The 25,555-nt window shown below is 45.5% G+C and overlaps 1 protein-coding gene across 5 annotated transcripts in view; it reads left to right on the plus strand.

Annotated features, from left to right (window-relative positions):
- The first annotated feature begins 327 nt into the window (after positions 1-327).
- The window catches only part of CECR2 (CECR2 histone acetyl-lysine reader), a 191,908-nt gene continuing 166,680 nt past the window's right edge, over positions 328-25,555 (plus strand). For 3 of the 5 annotated variants that reach the window (XM_016939630.4, XM_016939633.4, XM_016939632.4), the window contains exon 1: positions 560-777. In XM_016939630.4, coding sequence (XP_016795119.2) covers positions 652-777 — 126 coding nt within the window. In that variant the 5' untranslated portion in view covers positions 560-651. Of the gene's footprint in view, positions 778-25,555 lie in introns of all 5 variants that reach the window. The other 2 variants (XM_016939629.3, XM_016939631.4) reach the window with 2 other exon arrangements.

The following is a 25,555-nucleotide window of genomic DNA, read 5'->3' on the forward strand; positions in this document are numbered from 1 at the left end:
AAGGACGCGACCACTCAGGCCAAGTGGGGGTGGGAGAGCTCCTGGCCGTCCTCCCTTGGGAAAGTGCTTCAACTCCCCAGTCCCAAAGTCCTGGAGGGCGGAGGGCGCCGTGTGAGAGTTCTCGGGGGTGCGGCCCGCGCCCCCTAGGTCCTGCGGATCTGGGCCCGGGGGCGCGCGCCCCGCCCCTCCCCCTCCCTGGCGGTGCAGCTGTCCGGGCGGGGGTGGGGCGGGGTCGGGGGTTGTTGTTGTGGCGCGGGCAGCCCCGCCCCCTCCTCGTGGGCGGCCCCTCCCCCAGGCCCCGCGTCCGGCCCCTCCGCCCCTAGCCCCATCTGTTTCTCCGGCGGGGACTCGATTATATTGTAGGGGACTGGGGGCGGCCGCCGCCGCAGCCGCGGGATGGGGCGAGCGCGCGGACCCCGCGGGCAGCCGCAGCCGCAGCCGCCTCAGTAGCTCGGGCCCCCGCGCCGCCGCCCCCCGCCCGGCGCCCGCCCTCGGCTCCTGCACTCGCCGAGCGGCGGCAGCAGCGGGAGGAGCGCCCCGCCGCCCCCGCCGAGGACCGCGCGGAGGCTGCGGCGCTGCCGCGGCGGGAGTCCCAGGTCGGCGGGCAGAGCGCGGGCAGCGAGGGGCCGCCGCCTGTGCCGCAGCGGGGAGATGTGCCCGGAGGAGGGCGGCGCGGCCGGGCTGGGCGAGCTCCGCTCCTGGTGGGAGGTCCCGGCCATCGCGCACTTCTGCTCGCTCTTTCGCACCGCGTTCCGCCTGCCCGACTTCGAGATCGAGGTGAGTGGCCGCGCGGGCGGGAGGCGGCGCGCTGCGCCCCCTGCTCCCCCTGCCCCGCGCGGGGTGTCCCGGGCCGTCGCGCAGAGGGGCCGGGGCCCGAGGGACTTCGGCCGGGAGTCGGGGGCCAGGAGGAGGGCGCAAAAGGGCAGGAGGGCGGGCGGGGGCCGCCGGGCTGTGCCCGGGTGCCGAGGGGCGTCGGGCCGGGGACGCCGGCTCCTGGGGTGGAGGAGCAGGCACCGCGAGGGCGGGGCGGGCCCGTGCTTTTGTGGGAGAGGGAGCGGGAGCGGGACCCGGCGACCCTCCCGGGACTTCTCCGGTGGGCTGGGGCTGAGTGTGGGCGCGAGGGCTGCGCGCGCTCGCCGCCCGGTGCCATTGAGGCGCGAGCCAGCTGCTCCGGCGGGGCCGGGCGCGGGGAGGGGGGGGGCCCGCGCGGGATTAACTCGGACCCGGGCGGGAGTCGGCCGCGGCCGGCGGGGAGGGCTAGCCCCGCTCTGGCGGGCGGGCGCGTGGCAGGGGCTCCCGGAGGCCCCAAGCTCCCGGGAGGCGCTCCGGCCAACTTCGGGCCGGTGGGGACCGGGCCTGGGCGCGGGGCTCTGGAGGTGTGGAAGGAAAGTTTGGGACTCCGTTATTCTTCCACAGCGTCCTTCCTCCCGTAATATCCAGCCTCTTTATCGCGGGGCTCGGGAGCCCTTGGAGTTTATCTCGCCACCATTATCCCCCCGGGCGAGCGCGGAGGACGGGCTGGCCATTCTGGCCAGGCCGGAGGTGTTTTCCAGCCCGGGGCTTTGTGATAACTGGGCCGAAACCCGAGGGTCCTGGAGCGCGGCGGGTGGCGGGAGCTTGCGGAGCGCGGCGCACTCGGCGGCCAGGCATCGGCCAGCTCAGCGGCAGCCCCCTTTCTCCTATTTTTATTTTTATTTTTGGAAGGAGCTGAGAAATAGTCGATTGGTTGGCAGGTTGAATTGCCTTCTCTTCTATGGCAATGTGTGTCGTGACTTTTCACCTTTTGCCTTTGGACAAAGGTGAATGGCAACTGCGTTGGTCAGTTTTTGTTTTCTGTTCTGCGGATGGGTTCGCCGACGCAGTAATCAAAATTAGAGCCACTCTTTTGGAAGAGCAAATCGTTGCTGTTGCCTCCCCAGCCCCACGGATCTTACTTTGTGCCATTTTCGGGTTGATTTTAACTCGTTTATTTCAGAGCTCTTTGCCTCACCTTTATTTTTAGATTTAGTCGTGTTTGCTGAAATATCAGTTGCTGCTTCTGTGAATGAAGTGTGGGAACTTGCTCTCGTCGCAGTTAATGGAATCAGGAAAATAAAAAGATCAAAAGGGTTGGGGATGGGAGAATGAAGAGGAATGTAGACAGATAGTCTAGGGCCACTCACTGGCTTTTGGCGATTCTTAGTTCCTTAAGCTGATTAAAACAATGTGAGGAAATGTGGGCTTCTCCACTTTTTAGGAAGAGGTAATAACGGGCATTTTACGTGGCGCCACAGCGTTTGTTTTCAAAGTTTGAACGTGAATGTAGCAAGCATAATTTTATTAATGAAAATTTTCTTTAGACAACTGTTAATATTGACGAAAGAAGAGAAACAGAGACACGGAAGCTAAAGAGTTGGGAATCCTAAAGGTCAAAGGATGTTTCTCAGTTACTCTGATGTCCTGTGTTTTCTTTCAGTTGGTACAAAATCGTGAGTAGTTTAATTATATCCTGCAGTCAAAATGGTGGCTGTGGTGGGAGGTGCCGCCTGTGACAGGGCCATCTTGGGTGCTGGTAAACTTGCACCTAGTCCCTTTTCTTCCTTGCGAGATAAAGTTGAGGTGGTGCTGGGATTACGAGTTCAGAGTTTAAAGACCCATCCTAAAAATATTGTTGGAAAAACTTCATGTCTCAAAATCCATGTATTCCCATTTTGGTGATGAAAAGCTAGAGGTAACTCATTTTGCCTTAAGTACTCGCAGCATATTTAGAGTAACCTGTAAATAACTTGTCTTCTGTTATAAGCAATAAACTTGTGGTTTCTGAGAATTAGCTGGTTTAATTCCTAAAGGAAATGTAAACTGATTAAAGAGGTCAAATTTATATGTATAACATGAAAAATCACTGTAGTTTACATGGTGAATAATCAAGGCTATTTGATATGACTGTCCTCTCTTTTGACTCCAGTGTTTCTTGGAAATGACACTTTTTTGGGGCTAAAATACATGCTGTTTGAAATACATGCAACAGAAATGAATATTTGGCTTCAAACATGCAGGTTTTAAGAACTATCCACACTCGTTTTTATTTGGAGATGTTCAGTCAGTGGATAACAAAGTGACTTTTCTCACCTGCAGTTTTTGTCTAATCCATCTCAGGTATGTTTTGATATGGCTAATGGAAATTTTAACTTACGCTTTTTAGTAGTTATCAAAAATTAGAATTTTATTGGGAATGATTATATGTGAGATTTAAAAATTAAGATTTAAGAATGTATTTTCTCGACGCGGTGGCTCACCCCTGTAATCCCAGCACTTTGGGAGGCCGAGGTGGGTCGATCACCTGAAGTCAGGAGTTCGAGACGAGACTGGCTAACATGATGAAACCCCGTTTCTACTAAAAATATAAAAAGTTAGCCAGGCATGGTGGCGCGCTCCTGTAATCCCAGTTACATCCGTAGGCTGAGGCAGGATGATCGCTTGAACCCGGTAGGCGGAGGTGGCAGCGAGCCGAGATCGTGCCATTGCACTGCAGCCTGGGCGACAGGGCGAGACTCCGTCTCAAAATAAATATATTAATTAATTAAAAGATAAAAAATTCAAATGCCGAGCCGTACCTGTTAGGCCATGTGGAAGGGCCCTACAGTCTTAATTTTCTGCAACTTTAAAAGGTAAAAATGATAAATAATAGCAAGTAGTAGAAGTTGGATATCAGTTATTTCAGGAAACCAGTTTTCAGCTGTGGGAAAGATCTCACCAGGCTGAACTCATGGATTTATAGAAAATTGAGGAAGCAGAGTCTTCAAGGACTCGGCTTCCATTTATCTAAAGTGAAGCAATCTCTAAGACAGGTGAAGGGCTGGCAGGATTCATGCCCCACTTCTCCAAGAGATTAAGACCTTCCACTTAGAAAACTGTGCCCAAAACGTGGATATTTTTATTTTTGTGTGTATTAAATAAATTTTTTTTTTTTTTCTGAGACGGAGTCTCACTCCGTCGCCCAGGCTGGAGTGCGGTGGCGCGACCTCGGCTCACTGCAACCTCCACTTGCCAGGTTCAGGTGATTCTCCCGCCTCAGCCTCCGGAGTAGCTGGGACTACAGGCATGTACCAGCACACCCGGCTAATTTTTGTATTATAAAAAAACTTTTTACTCTATTAATCAATCTTGAATATACAGGATTGCTTTAGAAGAGTCAACATACTTGATTCTTAGTTTTAGACAAGAAACCTGTCAAGTATATAATAGTAATGCCTTATCTCAGTTCAAAATTCCTAGTTGTAAAAATACTAAAAAAAAATTATATAAACGTGAAAATTATCATAAAATACAGGTAAAAATTAAAACCACCCATGGTCACCAATCAGGGATAAAAGTTAACTGTTAACATTGTATCCTTCTACTCAGGGATAAAAGTGATTCACTGTTAACATATAGAAATTCCTAAATATGCCCGCAGTGTAATTGTTCTGTAGGTTAGATGTTTTTGCTTTTCAGATGAGATTGAGGTATAGCTGGAAAACAGATGAATGACACTGAATTCAGTAGTTGATATAAACAGATGAATGACACTGAATTCAGTAGTTGATATAAACAGATGAATGACACTGAATTCAGTAGTTGATATCATTAAGCCCCTACTTTGTGCTTAACATGGAACTTGGAGATTTACCAAAAAAGCTCTTACCTGGCCTCCTTTGCCTCAGAAGATTATCTGTTAATATTTCAGAACCAGCAATTTTATACCACTTCAGTTAAATCAAGTATTTTATAATTGTTTAACATTCTAGTGGCTTAGGTTGGCTAAGTTTTGTCCTGATTGAAGAAAAGAAGAAAGGCTAATTGATCTCTCCAAGATTTACTACTGTTTTCCCCCTAGCCAAATGCCCTGTACAGTAAATACAGTGTCTCACTTGAGTAAGGTAAGGGAGGACAGAATGATTTTCAGTAATCATGATGGATGTGGGGCTGCATTGGTGTCTGTAGGTGGCCGTTGCAAAATGGTCGTGTAGAATTATTTGAATGGTTTGTATAGTAGCAGCATGATCAAAATAATCTGTCCTGTCTACCTTTTTTCCTGAGTGTCCTGCCTTTGAGTACTTAATCCTTTGCCTTCTTTGTGTCTCCTTCCTGGTTGGGTTTGTACGTGGGTAAGATCTCTTACCTAATCAGCATGAGATCTAGGGGCAATATTCAGATTCTTGAATTCCACCCTTGGTGCATCCTTGAAGAATCCAGCCCCTTAATCAAGTGCCGAATGCATGGATTGTTAAACATTAAGTAATAGAAATAGCTAAAAGAAACTTGTAAGTACATCCATCATATCAGTGGTTCCTAAACCTGGCACCAGGGTAGGAGACTTTGTTTTGGTGTACGTGTGTGCACTTTCCTGGAGGAGAGGGCCTATTGCTCTCATCACATTCTGGAAGCAGCCCCCAACCCATACGAGGTTAAGAAGCCCTGAACTAGTTGAAAGAGTAAGTTGGCCCCAATTAGGGGTTCAGAAGCCTACTTTTGTGACACAAGATGTGCCGCACTAGGAGTTAGGAAACTTGTATTCTGATTGTGCTGCTGTAACTGACTGTGATTTTGGGCAGGTCAAAATAACGTGATGATAAATGACACTGCGTAGTACTTGGTATATTTTCAAAATGTTATCCCATTTTCTCCTTAGCCGGCCTTAACCATCACCATGAGGCAGGGGTATTCTCATTTTACAGATGTGGAAGTTGAAAGTCTACAGAGGCTAATGCTTGCACAGGGACTCTCACCTGGATCTCAGGTTCTTTGAGGCCAAATTCTGCCTGTTTCTACCACATCGCACTGCTTCTGCAGGTCTTATTATCTTTAAAATGACCCATATGGAATGGCCAGATTCCACAGTGCACCTCTAGAGTTCTTTGGCTCTTAATAGTGTGGGGTACAGAAGATCTTTTTAAAAAACTTCTGAACTAAGTGCAAAGGGACAAATTCAAGTATTCATTCATTTATTTCAGCAAATATATATATATATATATATATATATATTTTTTTTTTTTTTTTTTTTTTGAGTCAGAGTCTCACTCTGTCGCCCAGGCTAGAGTGCAGTGGTGTGATCTCAGCTCACTGCAACCTCCACCTCCTGGGTTCAAGCGATTCTCCTGCCTCAGCCTCCCAAGTAGCTGGGATGACAGGCATGCACCACCATGCCTGGCTACTTTTTGTGTTTTTAGTACAGACGGGGGTTTCTCAATGTTGGTCAGGCTGGCCTCGAACTCCTGACCTCAGGTGATCCACCCGCCTCAGCCTCCCAAAGTGCTGGGATTACAGGCATGAGCCACTGCACCCAGCCAGCAAATGTTTATTAAGCATCTACTACATTAGGCAGTGTACTAGGTGCTGATATGGTTGTGAACATAATAGAAAAATACCTGCTTGCTTTTTAGTGCAATGAGACAGACAATGTATATAATGTCAAAAGGCCCCAAGTAGAGTGGGGTGGAGGCTTGCACAGGGCCATGGTGAGGTGTAGATTGTTGCTGTTTCAAACAGGGTGATTAGTAGGGCCTCCCTGAGGAGGTGAATGATTTAAAGTGATTTTTAAAATAGTGCTTTGTCGCTGGTGGCTCACGCCTGTAATCCCAGCACTTTTGGGAGGCCGAGGCGGGCGGATCATGAGGTCAGGAGTTCAAGACCAGCCTGACCAATATGATGAAACCCCGTCTCTACTAAAAGTACAAAAATTAGCCAGGTATGGTGGTGCATGCCTGTAATCCCAGCTACTTGGGAGGCTGAGGCAGGAGAATTCCTTGGAGCCGGGAGACGGAGGTTGCGGTGAGCTGAGATCGCACCATTGCACTCCAGCCTGGGCAACAGAGCGAGAGCGAGACGCTATCTAAAAAAAAAAAAAATAGTCCTTTGTCACACGAATCTATTTAATGTAACATACTAGAGGATAAAATGCCTTCTAAAGATTCAGGATCTGCACCCTCACCAAGGAGGAAAGCCAGAGAACAGGATGTGAATTACAGAAGGACAGATCTGTGCAGGCTAAGATCCTGAAAGGGGAGAAAGTGCTATCATAATGTAACTCTTTAGAAGTGAATACCAGGTCCCCTTTCTATTTATACCCACGCTTTGAAAGGAAAGGCTTGCTGCTTTGGTGTGTGTGTGTGTGCCCACCATGTGAAGCTTCAAAGGCTTCACAGTTGGGATCTTCTGCAGTTTAGAAGGGGCAGCCCCTTCTCGTCTCTGAAGGGCGGCCTGCGTTAGCACATGGCTCGCTTTGCAACGGAAGTTAAGTTGCTTAATGTTCTGGAATACACTTAGGAAAGCCTAAAATACACCTTGGCAGCATTCAGTACTACCGATCATCTGCCCCTTTGATCAAGGGAGCTCAGTGTGGGATTCCATGGTGTGCTGGGGCTCAGAATGCAGTGCGCTTGGCAGAGTGTGGAAAACTGCAGTGCAAAGGTGGTTTAGGTAAAAATGTGGTGTGTGGACAGAGCCAAAGGGGAGCTTCTAAGTACATGGTCTTAGATGTAGTTGATGTGACTAAACACATTTTCTTTTTTTTTGTTTTTTTTTTTTTGAGACGGAGTCTTGCTTTGTCGCCCAGGCTGGAGTGCAGTGGCGTGATCTCAGCTCACTGCAACCTCTGCCTCCTGGGTTCAGGTGATTCTCCTGCCTCAGCCTCCCGAGTAGCTGGGATTTCAGACATGTGCCATCTGCCTGGCTAATTTTTGTATTTTTAGGAGAGACGGGGTTTCGCTGTGTTGGCCAGGCTGGTCTCAAACTCCTGACCTCGTGATCCACCCTCCTCGGCCTCCCAAAGTACTGGGATTAAAGGCATGAGCCACCGCTCCCAGCCCCTAAACACATTTTCAAAAGGCAGCAATCAGAAAGCTGGATTGTGGGCCCACCTGTGTTTAAGTTGTGTTCTTAGGCAGACGACTGTGGGTTTCAGGTGCCCCATCTATAGACTCAGTGATTCCTAGGTGTTCCTATGTCTAAAGTTCTGTGATTCTAGAAATGTTTCTCAGCATGCATAACACTCTTAACTAATCTAGAAAATTGCTGACTCACCAGTTAGGGTCAAGGTTAGGATCCACGTCTTACAAATTAATTACGTACCAAGTGAAAACTGCAAATCCATACTTGGTGTGTTTGCAAATTATAGGAATTTTTTCTTTCTCTTTCTCTGGCATCTTGTCTGCAAATAAGCTACTTTGAAAGTAGCTTTTGAGACTTGAAGATTGACATGTTCACTATCTCTAGTGTCCTTAAAGTGACCTAAGATTTTGTGCTTTGAGATTTTGAGGAATTCTGGAGGCTGAAGGCATTGAATTATGTGATTCTTACTTCATTTTTTTTTTAAAAGACAGTATCTCACTATGTTACCCAGGCTGGATTTGAACCCCTGAGCTCAAGTGATCCTCCTGCCTCAGCCTCCCCAGTAGCTGGGACTCCAGGCACATGCCTGCCTTTGGCTTCCTTTCACTTAGTCTGTTTCTTATATCTCATGTCATCAATAGCTAGAACTCTGAATAAGATCCACTTACAGCTTCTGGCTTGTGGTTTGCCTTTCATTTGCTATTATAACCTTTTCAGATGGCTGCTACCCTTCCTCCATATTTGCATATTTCATGGGATGCTATCCCTTGGATGCTTTTATTATATCTTTATATTAGCCTCTAACAAATATCAGTCAATTTATATTGGAAAACTTGGGGACAGTCATTTTTCAGCAGCTCTTAGGATTGAGAAAAGAATGAATGATTGGAAAGTAAGAGTGAGCTCCAGATTGTGTGTTCCTTTAATCCTCTGGGTTTCTCAGCCTCACCACTATTGATAGTTTGATCTGAAAATCTGTTGTGGGAAGCTGTTATATGAGGAATGTTATATGTGTTTTGTTTTGTTTTGTTTTTGAGACGGAGGCTCGCTCTGTTGCCCAGGCTGGAGTGCAGTGGCGCTATCTCGGCTCACTGCAACCTCCGCCTCCCGGGTTCACGCCATTCTCCTGCCTCAGCCTCCTGAGTAGCTGGGACTACAGGTGCCCACCACCACGCCTGGCTAATTTTTTGTGTTTTTAGTAGAGACGGGGTTTCACCATGTTAGCCAGGATGGTCTGGATCTCCTAACCTTGTGATCCGCCTGCCTCGGCCTCCCAAAGTGCTGGGATTACAGGTGTGAGCCACCGCGCTGGGCTGTTTTTTTGTTTTTGTTTTTGTTTTTTTTTTTGGGAGACGGAGTTTTGCTCTGTTGTCCAGGCTGGAGTGCAGTGGCACGATCTCGGCTCACTGCAACCTCTGCCTCCCGGGTTCACACCATTCTCCTGCTTCAGCCTCCTGAGTAGCTGGGACTACAGGTGCCCACCACCACGCCTGGCTAATTTTTTGTATTTTTAGTAGAGACGGGGTTTCACCGTGTTAGCCAGGATGGTCGCAATCTCCTGACCCCCTCCTCAGCCTCCCAAAGTGTTGGGATTACAGGTGTGAGCCGGCCTACCCGGCCCTCGTTTTAAGATGTTTAGCAGTATTGTTGGCCTCTATGCTCCAGGTGCCAATAGCACCCCCAGTCATGACAAATATAAATGTCTCCAGACATTGCCAAATATGTCCGGGGGGGTGAAATTGTCCTGCTTTTGAGAATCATTACTTTAGTGTGTGAGGTAGAGATGACTTTTCAGTGTTGGTCATTGTATAGAAGGTACACCCTATGTGAGATAGATGAGTTTTTCCTTGTGATGGGCATTTTTTCCCCTAAATGCAAACCTTTAGTATTTTTGTTTATGGAAATTTAAGGAAGTTAAAGTTGCTCCCAGATGTGAATGTCATCAGCAATTGTACATGTCACAAACCTGGGAAACAGATGTTTTGTTAATTTTTTTCTTTCTTTGAGACAGAGTTTTGCTTTTGTGGCCCAGGCTGGAGTGCAATGGCGCGATCTCGGCTCACTGCAATGTCTGCTTCCCAGGTTCAAGCAATTCTCCTGCCTCAGCCTCTCAAGAAGCTGGTATTACAGGCGCGTGCCACCACACCTGGCTAATTTTTGTATTTTTAGTAGAGACGGGGTTTCACCATCTTGGTCAGGCTGGTTTCGAACTCCTGACCTCCAGTGATCAGCCCACCTCAGCCTCCCAAAGTGCTGGGATTACAGGCCTGAGCCCCCGCGCCTGGCCTTGTTAATTTTTTTCTCTTTCCTAGAGCGTCATTTAAGGAAAGAAGAGAGTTTGGGGCTAGTAGGGAGGGAACTGCGAAGCTGACTGAGACTGATAAAGAAAGGCCTTCCCCTACAAAAGGCCTCCCTGAAGCAGGGCCTGGCTGCCTAGTGCCGCAGGGAGGAGGGGTGAGGGGTGTTTGTGCTGCAGCCTGGGGCTGGAGCGGCTGCCATTGCCTGTCAGGGCACAAGGCTCTTGACAGATCTCTTGAGCATTGAGCAGTGGTGTACTGGGGAGGGCGTTATCCATGACCAGGTCAAAAGTTCAGTGGGACCTACGTTGAAGGGGTGTGTGTGTGTGTGTGTGTGTGTGTGTGTGTGTGTGTTTGCGATATATGCATATGTAAAGTTCATCATTCTGTCAGAATTTTCAGTGTAGAACACAGCGATCACATAAGCTTGAAGCTGCTCTAAATGTTTTTAAATGATTTTTCATGTTTAATTTTGCTCTCAGCAAGCATGGTGAAATATTTTATGGATTCAAATAGATTTTTATTTTGGTTTGGGGAGAAAACGGTATTGTGAATGTGACTCAAGCAGTCTAGTGCACTGTGAAGGGCTTTGAGCTTCTTGGAAGAAAGATACCATAGAACTTCAAGGAAATGAGATCACTTGTCTGTGGCTTTTGAAGATGTTTTTCATTGAATGTCCATCTCCAAGTCCTTCTTTTCCATCTTGGGGTATTCAATCCCCACAGAGACCCTGTGTCTTGTTTTTTATTCTTTATCTCTTTGGCTGGGAACTAAGGTCTGACCATTGTTTTTTTTTGTTTTCTCTTCTACTCCCTTGTGCTCTACTCATGCCCTAGGGTTTGTTCTGGGCATCAGTGGAGGAGGGGTAGAATTTCTGGCCTGCAGCAAGGTGTTAAATCCGAGAATTTGTGTAAATAAGTTGGTGTGAAGTCAATCAGTTCTACAGCCAAAAGCAGTTTTCTCCTCTTTAGAGGGCAGATGACCCCTCTGAATAATTCTCTCATGTGTTCTTTTTTGTACTTCGTTAGCCATACACTCATTTAAACTGTAATATGGTTTATGCAAAAATATATAGAAGATAGTATTTCATTCTCCTTTTTAAAGTCCCTGACCTCATGTGGCCTTTACAAAAGACATTGGCCGGTTTAAATGATGTCATATGCGTATAAGTTTCACACTGGAATGGTCAGCTTTTAGCTTTGGTTCTACAGCCCAGACTCTTTATGAGCTAAATCAGGTCTACTTTTTCCCTAGGGTGGGTTTGCTGGAGTGACGTGTGACTTGGCATTGTGTCACTGAGGCATGTGGCCACCTGAATTGAATGTGTGAGTGGCTGTCAGAACAGACTGTGTGTACCCTCCCTTGCTCCTCCCCACCCATCACCTCCAAAAGTAAGTGATGAAAATAGAGGAAGCCATGGGGCCACAATTAAGCTCACTGCTTCACGTTTTCAATGTTGAACTTTAAATCACACCCATTAATAATTCCTGAGAATGGATAAGTTCTTAGAATTGAAAAATGCTGTTCAGCAGTCTTGTTGACTGCAAGAGTGTTTTCTTCTCCTGGCCGGTTCCTTTTAATGAACAGCCCTACCCTGAGTGTTCATTGTCTCAGCAACAATGGCACTGAGGACAGTTGATTTGCTTGACAGAAAATGTGTTAAATTAACAGATCTACTTCTTTAGCAAATCCTTTCTCTTCTCCATTCCCCATTATGTCTCTCTGTCTTCCTGAAAGGTTGTTTGTGAATTCTTTTAGGTGTGGAGACAATTTTTATAGCAGAGGCCTGGAGTTCTTTGTTCAGGGAACATTGTTGTACATGGGGGTGGGCGGGGGGGAAGGTGCTTTAAAGAAAAGATTTCACCTGTTGTCATAATAAAGGAATTTAATTTTGGATTATTTTCCACTCTTATACTGGCATTGATTTGGGTTAGTATCCACACGAATGTACTAATGCTTTTCACATTGGTTCTGAAAGACTTTCCCCCCATTTTCCTTTGTGGTGTTAAAGCAGCCCCCCAGCCCTCCTTACAGGAATGTTGAAGATTGGGAGGGGGATGCTTGGTTGAGGATGCTTGTGACACGTAACTCTAGACTTTTTTTTTTTTTTTTAACACGGAACACTTCACGACTCTGCATGTCATCTTGCATAGGCCAGTTTTAGTGCAAGTGCTGCTGGAGTGAGCGCATAACCCTGGATTTTCATCGCTTTCAGCAATGGAACCCATCTTCCTTACCCCTGACTCCGCTTGGATTTCTGTAACATGCACATTTTTAAGGTTAAAGTGAAATGTTTTTAAAAAAGGGAAAATCTCAAAACCCAATCAGCCTTCCCTGTGTTATTGTCATCATTATTAATATTAAGGTTGCAGAGGTATGTGGCAGAGTCCCTGTTGTGCTGCTGCCCTGGGGGAATTTGTCTGTCGAAAAGGGGCAGGGCAGCAGTGGTATTGTGAAACCTATGTTGTTTGCCCAGTGAGCGATAGGGAATATGATTGCTGTAAGAGTTCAGAGGAAGGCAGAGATGGCGAGTGAAATGCTTCCTGGAGAAAGCATCATGCTTCTGGGGGTCATGCTGAGTAAGTCAGTGTAGTTAGCTAGGTCAGAGAGCCCCCACATTTTTTTTTTGTTTTCTTTTGAGACGGAGTCTCACTCTGTCGCCCAGGCTGGAGTGCAGTGGCACAATCTTGGCTCACTGCGAGCTCCGCCTCCTGGGTTCACCCCATTCTCCTGCCTCAGTCTCCCTAGTAGCTGGGACTACAGGCGCCTGCCACCATGCCCGGCTAATTTTTTTTTTTTTTTTAGTAGGGACAAGGTTTCGCCGTGTTAGCCAGGATGGTCTTGATCTCCTGACCTTGTGATCCTCCCTCCTTGGCCTCCCAAAGTGCTGGGATTACAGGCATGAGCCATCGCGCCTGGCCAGAGAGCCCCTTCCTTATAGAGACTAATAGAAAAAGAGGTTGAGAGAGAGAGAGATCATAGAGGCAACACTGCAACAAGCTTTGAAGACTGGCCTCACTGGTGATCATTTTTCTTCAGGCAGTGGGGAAACCAAGTTTTAGAGTAAGAAGTCCTGTATACTAAGTGTTTTAGGTTAAATCTGGTTTTGGTAGCTGGAATAGAACAGACTGGAAGAAGAAAGACTAGTTTTAGCTACAGGCATACCTCAGAGATATTTTGGGGTCAGTTCCAGACTATTGCCATAAGGTGAATATTGCAATAAAGTGAGTCACATGAAATTTTTGGTTTCACAGGGCATATAAAAGTTATGTTCACAGTATACTATAGCCTGTTAAGTGTGCAGTAGCATTATGTCTTAAAAAATAATGTATATACCTTAATTAAAAAATATTTTAGGCTGGGCACAGTGGCTGACGCCTGTAATCCCAACACTTTGGGAGGCTGAGGCTGGCGAATGGCTTGAGCCCAGGAGTTTGAGACCAGCCTGGCCAACATGGTGAAACGCTTTCTCTACTAAAAATACAAAAATCAGCTGGGTGTGGTGGTGTGCACCTGTTGTCCCAGCTATATGGGAGGCTGAGATGGGAGGATCGCTTGAGTCCAGGAGGCGGAGGTTGCAAGTCAAGTTTGCAACACTGCACTCCACCCTGGGCAGCAGTGAGACCTTGTCTCAAAACAAACACAACAAAACAACTATTGCTTAAAAATCCTAGTGATTGGCCAGGCGTGGTGGCTCACGCCTGTAATCCCAGCACTTTGGAAGGCCGAGGCGGGTGGATCATGAGGTCAGGAGTTCAAGACCAGCCTGGCCAAGGTGGTGAAACCCCATCTCTACTAAAAAAATACAAAAATTAGCCGGGCACGGTGGCGGGCACCTGTAATCCCAGCTGCTCAGAGGCTGAGGCAGGAGAATCTCTTGAACCCGGGAGGCGGAGTTTGCAGTGAGCCAAGATCATGTCACTGCACTCTAGCCTGGGAAACAGAGCAAGACTCCGTCTCCAAAAGAAGAAAAAAAATCCTAATGATCATCGGAGCCTTCAACGAGTCATAGTCTTTTTGCCAGTGCAGGGTCATGTCTGAATATTCCTTTCATGAAAGATTTCTCCATAGCATGCCATGCCATTTGATAGCATTTAACCCACAGTAAAACTTCTTTCAAAATTGAAGTTGGTCCTCTCAAACCCTGCCACTGCTTTATCAGCTTAGTTTAGAATATTCTAAATCTTTTGTTGTCATTTGAACGATGTTGACAGCATCTTCACCAGGAATAATACATTCTGCCTCAACAAACTACTTTTTTTGTTCATCCATAAGAAGCAACTCCTTTTAATCTAGTGTTCAGACAAGGTTAAAAACAAGAAAAGAAAAAACTCCTCCATTCCAGTTTCATCATGAGGTTGCAGTAATTTAGTCACATCTTCAGGTCCACTTGTTTTTTTTTTTTTTTCTGAAGTGGAGTCTTGCTCTGTTGCCCAGGCTGGAGCGCAGTGGCAGTACGCTCTCAGCTCACTGCAAACTCCGCCTCCTGGGTTCAAGCAATTCTCCTCCCTCAGCCTCCCGAGTAGCTGGGATTACAGACATGCACCACCATGTCTGGCTAATTTTCTTTTTTTTGGATTTTTACTATAGACAGGGTTTCACTATGTTGGCCAGGCTGGTCTCAGACTCCTGACCTCAGGTGATCCACCTACCTCAGCCTCCCAAAGTGCTGGGATTACAGGTGTGAGCTACTGTGCCTGGCCCAGGTCCACTTCTAATTCTATTTCTTTTGCTGTATCTATCGCATCTGTATTTCTTTCCTCCACTGAAGTCTTGAACCCCTCAAAGTCATCCATGAAGGTTGGAATCAGCTTCTTCCAAACTCCTGTTAATATGGATATTTGGAGCTCCTCCCATGAATTATGAATGTTCTTAATGGCATCTAGAATCATGAATCCTTTCTGAGAGGTTCTAAATTTGCTTTGCCCAGATTCATCAGAAGAATCACTATCTATGGCAGCTATTGCCTTACAAAATGTATTTATTTTATTTTTTATAGAGATGGGGTCTCGCTGTGTTGCCCAGACTGGTCTTGAATTCCTGGCCTCACGCAGTTCTCCCATCTTGGCCTCCTAAAGTGTTAGGATTACAGGTGTGAGCCACTGCTCCCAGCCACAAAATGTATTTCTTAAATAATAAGACTTGAAAGTTGAAATTACTTCTTGATCCATGGGCTGCAGAATGGATGTTGTGTCAGCAGACATGAAAACCACATTAATCTCCTTGTATATCTCCATCAGAGCTCTTGGGTGACAAAGTATATTGTCAGTTAGCAGTAATATTTTGAAAGTAGTGACTTTTTTCTGAGCAGTAGGTCTCAAAAGTAGGCTTAAAATACTGACTAAACCATGCTGTAAACAGATGTGCTGTTATCCAGGTTTTGTTTTCCCATTTAGAGAGCACAGGCAGAATACATTAGCACAGTTTTCAAGGGCCGTAGGATTTTCAGAAGGGTCAGTGAGCACTGGCTTCCAGTAAGTCACCAGCCCCTAAGAGAATCAGCTTGTCCTTTGAAGCTTTGAAGTGGGGCATTGACTTCTCCTCTCTAGCTATTAAAGTCCTAGGTGGCGTTTTCTTTCAATAAAAGGCTGTTTCACCTACAGTGAAAATCTGTTGTGTATTCATCCTCATTAATGATCTTAGCTAGATCTTCTGGATAACTTGCTGCAGCTTCTGTATCCACACTTGAGGCCTTGTCTTGCATGTTTACGTTACATTTCCTAAAGCTTCACGAACCAACCTCTGCTAGCCTCCAACTTTTCTTCTGCAGTTTCCTCACCTTTCTAAGCCTTCGTAGAATTGAAGAGTAAGGGCCTTGCTCTGGATTAGGCTTTGGCTTCAGGGAATGTTGTGGCTGCTTTGATCTGTTCTCCAGGCCACTCAGACTTTCTCCTTATCAGTAATAAGGCTGTTTTGCCTTCTCATTACTGTGTTCACTGGAGCAGTGCTTTTTATTTCCTTCAATAACTTTTCCTTTGCATTCACAACTTGGCTAACTGGCTCAAGAGGCCTAGCTTTTGGCCTGTTTCAGCTTTCAGCACGCCTTCTTCATGAAGCTTAATCATTTCTAGCTTTTGATTTAAAGTGAGAGACATGGTACTTTTCCTTACACTTGAACACTTAAAGGCCATTGTAGGATTATTAATTGGCCTGGTTTAAATGTGCTTCTGGGAATAGGGAAGCCCAAGGAGAGGGAGACAGGGAACTGGCCAGTGTGTGGAGCAGACAAAACACACACATTTATCAATTGAGTTTGCTGTTTTATGTGGGCACAATCCTTGGTGCCCCAAAACATTTACAGTTGTAATATCCAAGATCACTAGTCACAGATCAACATAACAGATTTAATAATAATCATGAAAATGTTTGAAATATTGTGAGAATTACCAAAATGTGACACAGAGACATGAAGTGAGCACATACTGTTGGAAAAATGGCCCTGATAGACTTGCTTCTTGCAGGGTCGGCACGAAATCTTCAGTTTGTAAGAAATGCAATATCTGCACGTTCAGTAAAGGGAAACACAGTACAACGAGGTGGGCCTGTATTAGAGCGGAAGGGGCATGAACCGCTGATGGTAGTGGTAGCAGGAAAGGACATTTCTCACTGGTGCTATTGAAGAAAGAGTAGGTGGGACTGGATGACCCCCAGGGTGGGAGCATGTGATGAAGTTTGCGTCACTTAGGATATTTTTGGCTGCCAATGATGGAATAACAGTGCCTTCAGCACTGCGGATTACCCTACATCATGTAAGCCGGAGGAATGGGGCTCCTGGCAGGCCAGGCGGCCCCATGGTAGGTGTCATTGAGCCCTCATATGGTGGTACCACTCGTGGTCACAGGACAGACTCCGCAGCGACAAGGTCTGCATTGCTGAGTGATGCAGAGAAGTATTAGGAAAATGACAACGGAAAAGAGCCTTTGAGTTGGTGATTTGAAGGGGTCAAAGATGACTTCGGAGAAGGGATTTGAGTTACTCTGACCGGAGAGGGAGAGGCTGAGACTTAAAAAAACTTCATTCTGCTGGAAGGAGAGAGGACAAGACCTGTCAAACAGAGCATTGTGAGAAAGGAAGGGCGTTTTAAAAAAAACTTTTTTCACAAAGAATATATAGCGATTGTAACAAGAAGAAGTTAAATTAATCTCAGTTCCTTCATTTGGTGTTGTATTGAAGAGGTCAGTTGTAGGACCCCCTTTCTCAGCCTGTTTCCAAACTCCGCGCCATGTTTTATACCAGTAATCAATCCCCTTCTTTGTGCCACTGCTCTCTAATTGTTGGGATGTGGTTATGTCACCCTAGGACTGTCAGTTGCTCAGTATTTTAGCTTTCTGTTGAGTAAAATGGAAATGAAAATCCAGCCACAGAAATGTGCCTTTTTTTTTTTTTTTTTTTTTTGAGACGGAGTTTCGCTCTTGTTGTCCAGGCTCGAGTGCAATGGCGGGATCTCAGCTCACTGCAACCTCCACCTCCCAGGTTCAAGCCATTGCGCTGTCTCAGCCTCCCAAGTAGCTGGGATTACAGGCGCATGCCACCACGCCCAGCTAATTTTTGTAATTGTAGTAGAGACGGGGTTTCATCATATTGGTCAGGCTGGTCTCGAACTCCTGAACTCAGGTGATCCACCCGCCTCAGCCTCCTACAGTGCTGGGATTACAGGTGTGAGCAACTGTACCTGGTCAGAGATGTGCCTTTCTTTCATTAGAATTTTAGATTTATTCTTGTTTGACTGTTGATTGGAATACTTCAGTTTTTAGTTTCTCTCTGTTACATGTTTAATGTTTTGTAGGACTACTAAATGTTACTTTGTGATCCTTTTGTAATGAGAATTTGTATACAAATAAGCTATTCAGGTATTTATGTTCTGTGTTATGTTTAATAACAGGTTCCCCATGCCAGAGGGAGTTACAGCTCAACAGAAAGCCTTCTTTTGTCTCATTTCTCCACTGGTTCTACAGAAATTTTCAGAGGTTATCTGGCAGCTGTACCTGCCCCTCCTTGCCCTTGTCAAGCAAATCTATATCTTGGCCAGTAATCTATAACACATCTCGCAAGAAAAGATGAACTGGGCCAATGAAATTTCCATTCTTGGGAGCGTAACCTAGGAAATACAAGGATTATCGAGTTAGCGTGGAAAAGAAGCTGAAAGGTCATGGTGAGCAGCCACGACACAGCCAGAATCTTACAGATGAGGAAGCAAGCCTGGGAGAGACCCAGCCGTAGAGGAATTAACGGGAAGGCCCCGGCTCCAGCCTGCTGGCGTGTGTCCAGCAGGAGCCACCACACCTGAGGGAGTCTTCCATGCCCTGCCCCTCAAAGAGCCTAACACATCCTCACTTTTGTCTGTGTGCACATAACATGTTAAGTATCTTGTAAACACAAGATCATACTTTTCTATATGCTTCTGAATCCTGTTTTATTCTGTTGACAGTGTTATATAACAGAATGCCCTTTCAATCACAGCACGCCATGATTTCCAGTAGCTGCAGAATACTCATCGGGTAGAGGGACTCTCATTTAGCCAAGGGGCGTTTGGGTTATCTGTAGTTGTTTACTATCATGACAACCAAGAACCAGAACAATTTTTTTTTTCTAAGATAGGATTAGTGTTTTTAATCATTAGACTTCTGTTAGTATTACATTCTATATTTGAGGTTTTAAGTTTTGAGTTTGTTTTTTTTTTTTTTTTGTCCCGAGAGGGAGTCTGTCTCTGTCGCCCAGGCTGGAGTGCAGTGGTGCCATCTGGGCTCGCTGTAACCTCCGCCTCCCAGGTTCAAGTAATTCTCCTGCTTCAGCCTCCCAAGTAGCTGGAACTACAGGCACGCTCCACCATGCCTGGCTGATGTTTATATTTTTAGTAGAGACGGGTTTCACCAAGTTGGCCAGGCTGGTCTCAAACTCCTGACCTCAGGTGATCCGCCCGCCTCAGCCTCCCAACGTGCTGGGATTACAGGCATGAGCCACCGCGCCTGGCCAAGTTTTCTTCATAGTTACTTTTTGTTTTATATTTTATCATAAAAGTTACATGAATTTTGGTGCCATGCACTGTCTCAAGTGTTTCTCATGCCCGAACTGACCCATCTGTTTAATTCCCCCATGAGGCAGGCATCACCATGACAGCACTGTAGGAAACAGGCTCAGAGTGAAGTGATTTACCTAAGGCCGCATGCCCAGCGGGTGGCAGAACCCACACCGGCAGACTTCAGGAAAATGCGGAGGCGTTTTTTGGTAAATGAATTGAACAGTACTGCTAGTGAGACAGGAAAACTGACATCCAGTGCGGGTTCTTGAGAGTATATGGGAAGGTGGGTGAGATTAAATTTTAGCTAGTGTCGTGGTATTAGAAAGGAATCTTTTACGCAATTTACGAAGAAAACTGAGTCAGGAGACATTTTAGAAGTGAAAGCAATTCAGTTTTTTCTTCAGTTGCTTAAATTACTTACAAAATATGTTAATAACTGTTAAGAGCTCCTTTTATCATTTTTCCACTCTACTGTAACTCTGGGTTGGGTTTTTTTAAAACTTTGTTTATTTTATTTTAGTATTTTTTTTTGAGGTGGAGTCTCACTCTGTCGCCCAGGCTGGAGTGCAGTGGCACGATCTCAGCTCACTGCAGCCTCAGCCTCCGGGTTCAAGCAGTTCTCCTGCTTCAGCCTCTCGAGTAGCTGGAACTACAGGCACACTCCACCATGCCTGGATAACTTTTGTATTTTTAGTAGAGACGGGGTTTCACCATGTTGGCCAGGCTGGTCTCGAACTCCCTGAATTCAAGTGATCCACCCTCCTTGGCCTCCCAAAGTGCTGGGATTACAGGTGTGAGCCACTGCGCCCGGCCTTAAAAACTTTATTTTTAAGTAATGTCAGACTTAACGGAAACTTAGAAGGCTGGTACACAGAATTCCTAAGCTCCCTACCCAGATTCCCCACGTGTTCAGTTTTACACCATGTGCTTTATTGCCATCTCCCTCTTTCTCCCCACCAAGCTTTCTTCATAGTTACTTTTTGTTTTATATTTTATCATAAAAGTTACATGAATTTTGGTACCATTCTCTTCTGTCTCCCAACTGCCTGCCTGCCTGTCCGGCTAGCTAGCTAGGCATCTCTAGCTGTGTAATTACTGTTTTTCTACACTGAGAATAAGTTGAAGACGTGATACCTTTCACTCCTTGACATTTTAGTGTTTTTATGACTTAAAAACATTGTTTTTTTCTTTTGAGGTGGGGTCTCACGCTGTGTTGCCCAGGTTGGTCTTGAACTCCTGGGCTCAAGCAATCCTTCTGACTCAGCCTCCCAAGTAGCTAGGACTACAAGCATGAGCCGCCACGCCCAGCTCAGGGATATTCTTTTTTATTTATTTATTTATTTTTGAGATGGAGTCTCACTCTGTTGCCCAGGCTGGAGTTCAGTGGCACGATCTTGGCTCACTGCAACCTCTGCCTCCTGGGTTAGAGCAGTTCTCCTGCCTCAGCCTCCCAAGTAGCTGGGACTACAGGCATGCGCCACAACGCCCGGCTAATTTTTGTGTTTTTAGTAGAGACGGGGTTTTGCCATGTTAGCCAGGCTGGTCTTGAACTCCTGACCTCAGATGATCCGCCCACCTCGGCCTCCCAAAATGCTGGGATTACAGGCATGAGCCACTGTGCCTGGCCGGAATATTCTCTTATACATATAAGTACAATTATTAAAATCAGGAACTTAATACTGAGTAAGATCTGTAGATAATAGTATATCAAATGTTGCCAATTGAGCCAATAATATATATAATTTGTACATTATTTTTATGAATTTTAAATATATTATTATTTTAGAAATTGTTTCTGGTTCAGGTTTTCAGTCTAGGATCAGGCTTTCCATTAGTTGTTGAGTCTCTTTAGTCTCCTTTAAAATAGAGCCGTTTTTCAGTGTTTGTCTTTCTTGAGCTTGACCTTTTTGGAAGACTAAAAGCCATTTATTTTATTGACGGTCCCTCCACTTGGGCTTGTTGGAAGTCCTCTCAGGATAACTTGGGTCATGTGTCTTTGGCGGGAGTGCTGAAGAGGCCCGTGCCCTTGGTGCATAGTATCAGCAGTTACATCACTTTCATTGTGCCCTTTATTGGTGGTGGTTACTAACTTTGATCACTTGATTAGGGTGATGTCTGCTTTCCACTGCAAAGTTACTGTTTTTCTCTTATAATTAACAAGTACGTTGTGGGGAGATACTTTGCAAACATCCTGTTTCTTCTCCAAATTAACCCGTTAGGAATTGCCTGAATCAGTGATTACATCACAGTTGCCAGATTCCTTTTTACAAGTTGGCATGCAGTTTTCATCCATAAAGTTTAAGTGTTTGATTCTAAACCAGGTGTTTTTATTTTGTTTTGTTTTATTTTGTTTTTGAGACAGGTCTTGGTCTGTTGCCGAAAGTGGAGTGCAGTGGCACCATCATAGCTCAGCAGCCTCAACCTCGGCTTCCCAAAGTGCTTGAATGACAGGCGTGAGCCACCACTCCTGACCCAAAACCATTTGTTTTTAATATCTGATAAAAATATAATTTATAAAAAGACTTTGATTTTTTTAACTTTGAAAATTAATCTAAAGTAGATGAACACTGATAAACAATGTTCAGAAAGTGAAATTACTTTTTAAAGCTTCAGCTTTTTAAAGCTTTTCCTACTTTATTTTGAGAATTTTCAGATGTTCGGTGAAGTTCAAAGATAAGTGAACCCCTGCGTACCCTTTACTCTAGATGTACCAATTGTTAACATTTTTGCCACATTGGCTGAACCATTTGAAAGTAAGTCGACTGTGTCATGACAGTCTACCCCTTCATAGTTTCACATGTACGTGTACTTCCTATGAATAAGGACTTTCTCTTATATGACCACAATGTTATACTCACATTTAGGAAAATTAACAGTAATTCTGTAATAACATCCGGTAAACAGTTCACACTGAAATATCCTCAGTTGTCCCCACAGTGTCTTTTATAGATGTACCACACCTCCATCCTGGTTTACACACTGGTTGGTTGGTAGGGGAATTGTTTTTAGGCAGGCTGAAGCCAACCCAGTTATCCTAGATATAGGGAAACCGGGAAACATTGGTAAAATGATTTAAATTTCAAGCTGCAGGGATGCTAGTGAAGTAATTACAACAGAGAGTTGATTGGAATCACTCTGGCTCCGGTCCAGGCTTTGCCCAAGGTCTGGACCTGTCACTTAGCCCTGTTGAGCCTCAGCTTGTTCATCTGCATCTTGGTTGTCTCGTGTTCCATAGGGCTGTGGTGAGGTTCGAATGAGCCAAGCATGTGAGGGCCTGGCCCAAATAGATCTCAGCAACTGGTAATTATTGTTACATTTTCTTTCATTTTAGATTTTGATTATGGTAATAATATGGAAATTATAATCATTTGGGAGAAAGGAATTAACTGACAAATAAATTGAATGATCACATATTATTTTGAAATCAAAGTATAATGAAATAAAATTGTAAAAATATACCAATATAGTGTGCTTATGTGGATTAAAGTGATTGTTGAATACAAATGCTTTTGTTTGTTTGAGACGGAGTCTCACACTCTTATAGGTGGGAGTACAGTGGCGCAATCTCCGCTCACTGTAACTTCCGTCTCCCAGGTTCAAGCAATTCCCCCGTCTCAGCTTCCCGAGTAACTGGGATTACAGGCATGCGCCACCACACCCAGCTAATTTTTGTATTTTTAGTAGAGACGGGGGTTTCACCATGTTAGCCAGGCTGGTCTCGAACTCTCGAACTCCCAAACTCAGGTGATCCACCTGCTTCGGCCTCCCAAAGTGCTCGGATTACAAGTGTGAGCCACCGCGTCCGGCCGAATACAAATGTTTTTTGTTTAAAAAAATAAGTGTGGCTTGGTAGCTCATGCCTGTAATCCCAGTCCTTTGGGAGGCCGAGATGGGAGGATTGCTTGAGGTTAGGACTTGGAGACCAGCCTGGGAACATAGTAAGACCGTGTCTCAACAACAAAAAAATTTTTTAATTGGCCAGGCGCAGTGGCCAGCCTGGCCAACATGGCGAAACCCTGTCTCTACTAAAAATACAAAATTACAGGCATGGTGGTGCATGCCTGTAATCCCAGCTACTCAGGAGGCTGAGGCAGGAGAATCGCTTGAACCTGGGAGGCGGAGGTTGCAGTGAGCCAAGATCGTGCCATTGCACTCCAGCCTGGGCGACAGTGAGACTCCGTCTCAAAAATAGAATAATAAAATAAAACAAAACCAGGCATGGTGTTGCATACCTGTAGTCTCAGCTACTTGGGAAGCTGAGCTGGGAAGATTGCTTGAGCCAGGGAGGTAGAGGTTGTTGAGTCAGGGAGATGGAGGTTGCAGTGAGCCGAAATTATACCACTGCACTCCAGCCTGAGTGACAGAGCAAGACCTTGTCTCAAAGAAAAAAAAAACAGCTTTATTGAGATATTATTTACATACATACAACTCATTCATTTAAAGTGTTCAACAAGTAGGCCGGGCACAGTGGCTCACACCTGTAGTCCCAGCACTTTGGGAGGCCGAGGTGGGCAGATCACAAGGTCATGAGTTCAAGACCAGCCTGGCCAACATGGTGAAACCCCGTCTCTACTAAAAATACAAAAATTAGCCAGGTGTGGTGACACGTGCCTGTAATTCCAGCTACTCGTGAGGCTGAGGCAGGAGAATGGCTTGAGCCCAGAAGGTGGAGGTTGCAGTCAGTTGAGATCACGCCACTGCACTGCAGCCTGGGTGACAGAGTGAGACTCTGTCTCAGAAAATAGTGTTCCAGTTAGTGGGTTTTAGTATATTTACAAATAGGTACAACTGTTGCCACCGTAACCATACCTTTATAAGGTTTTCATCACCTCAAAAAGAAACCCTGTACCCTTGAGCCTCCCCAGCTCTCCCTACCTCTTGTTTCCCCAGCCTAAGCAAGTTACTCTCTGCTTTTATAGATTTTCCTTTTTGGGCCTTCATAATGAGTAGAATCATGTAGTATGTGCCCCTTTGTGATTGGATTTTTCATTTAGCATAATGTTTTTAAGTTTCATCCAAGTTGTAGAAAGTATCAGTATATAATTCCTTTTTATAGCTATATTTAAAGCTATACATTGTATATAATAATTTTTATTTTATTTACCCATTGGTGGACATTTAGGTTATTTCCCCCTTTTGGCTATTATAAATAATGCTGCTCTAAACGTCTGTGTGCAGGTTTTTGTGAGGACATGTGTTTTCAGTTCTGTTAAGTGGAATTGGTGGGTCATACAGTAACGAGGCTTCACCTGTGAACTGCCTGGTTATAGAGTGGCAGCACTATTTTATGTGCCCGTCAGCAGTATATGAGTGTTCCAGTTTCTCCACATCCTTGCCAACACTTATTATCTGACTGGTTCTAGCCATCCTAGTTGGTGTGAAGTGGTTTCTCCATGTGGTCTTGATTTGTACTTCCCTCATGCTCAATGATGTTGAGCACCTTTTCATGTGTTGCCATTTGTTATATATTGTGTAGAGAAATGTCTGTTCACATTCTTTGCCAGTTTTAAAAAATGGGCTGTTTGTATTTTTATTATTGAGGTGTAAGAGTTCTTTTTTATTCTTTTTTTTTTTTTTTTTTTTGAGACGGAGTTTTGCTCTTGTTGCCCAGGCTGGAGTGCAATGGTGCGATCTCAGCTCACTGCAACCTCTGCCTCCCGGGTTCAAGCAATTCTCCTGCCTCAGCCTCCCGAGTAGCTGGGATTACAGGCATGCACCACCAGGCCTGGCTAATTTTGTATTTTTAGCAGAGACAGGGTTTCACCATGTTGGTCAGGCTGGTCTTGAACTCCCGACCTCAGGTGATCCACCTGCCTCAGCCTCCCAAAGTGCTGGGATTACAGGCGTGAGTCACCGCGCCCAGCTGCTGCTGCTGCTTTTTTTTTTTTTAAGATGGTTTCTGGTTCTGTCGTCCAGGCCAAAGCAGTGGCGTGACCATAGCTCACTGCAGCCTTAAACCCTGGGCTCAAACAATCTTCCCACCTCAGCCTCCTGAATAGGTGGGAGTACAGATGTGTGCCACCATGCCCAGCTAAGTTTTTTTCTATTTTTTTTTTTTTTGTAGAGACAGGGTCTTACTATGCTATCGAGGCTGGCCTTGAACTCTTGGCCTTAAGTGATGCTCCTGCGTAGGTTTTCTAAAGCTTTGAGCGTGAACCACCACACCCAGCCTAGGTTCTTAGTTCTGTTCCATTGATCTATATATCTGTCCCAGTGCCAGTACCACTATGTCTTGATTAATGCTGTCTTGTGAGTTTTGAAATTGGGAAGTGTGAGTCCTCCTCCTTTTTCAGGATTATTTTGGCTATTTGGGGTCCCTTTGGAATCAGTTTTGTCAATTTCTGCAAAGACATCCACTGGGATTTTGATAGGGATTACATTGACTCTGTAG

This window comes from Pan troglodytes, chromosome 23 (assembly GCF_028858775.2).
Source record: "Pan troglodytes isolate AG18354 chromosome 23, NHGRI_mPanTro3-v2.0_pri, whole genome shotgun sequence".
NCBI classification, from domain to species: Eukaryota; Metazoa; Chordata; class Mammalia; order Primates; family Hominidae; genus Pan; species Pan troglodytes.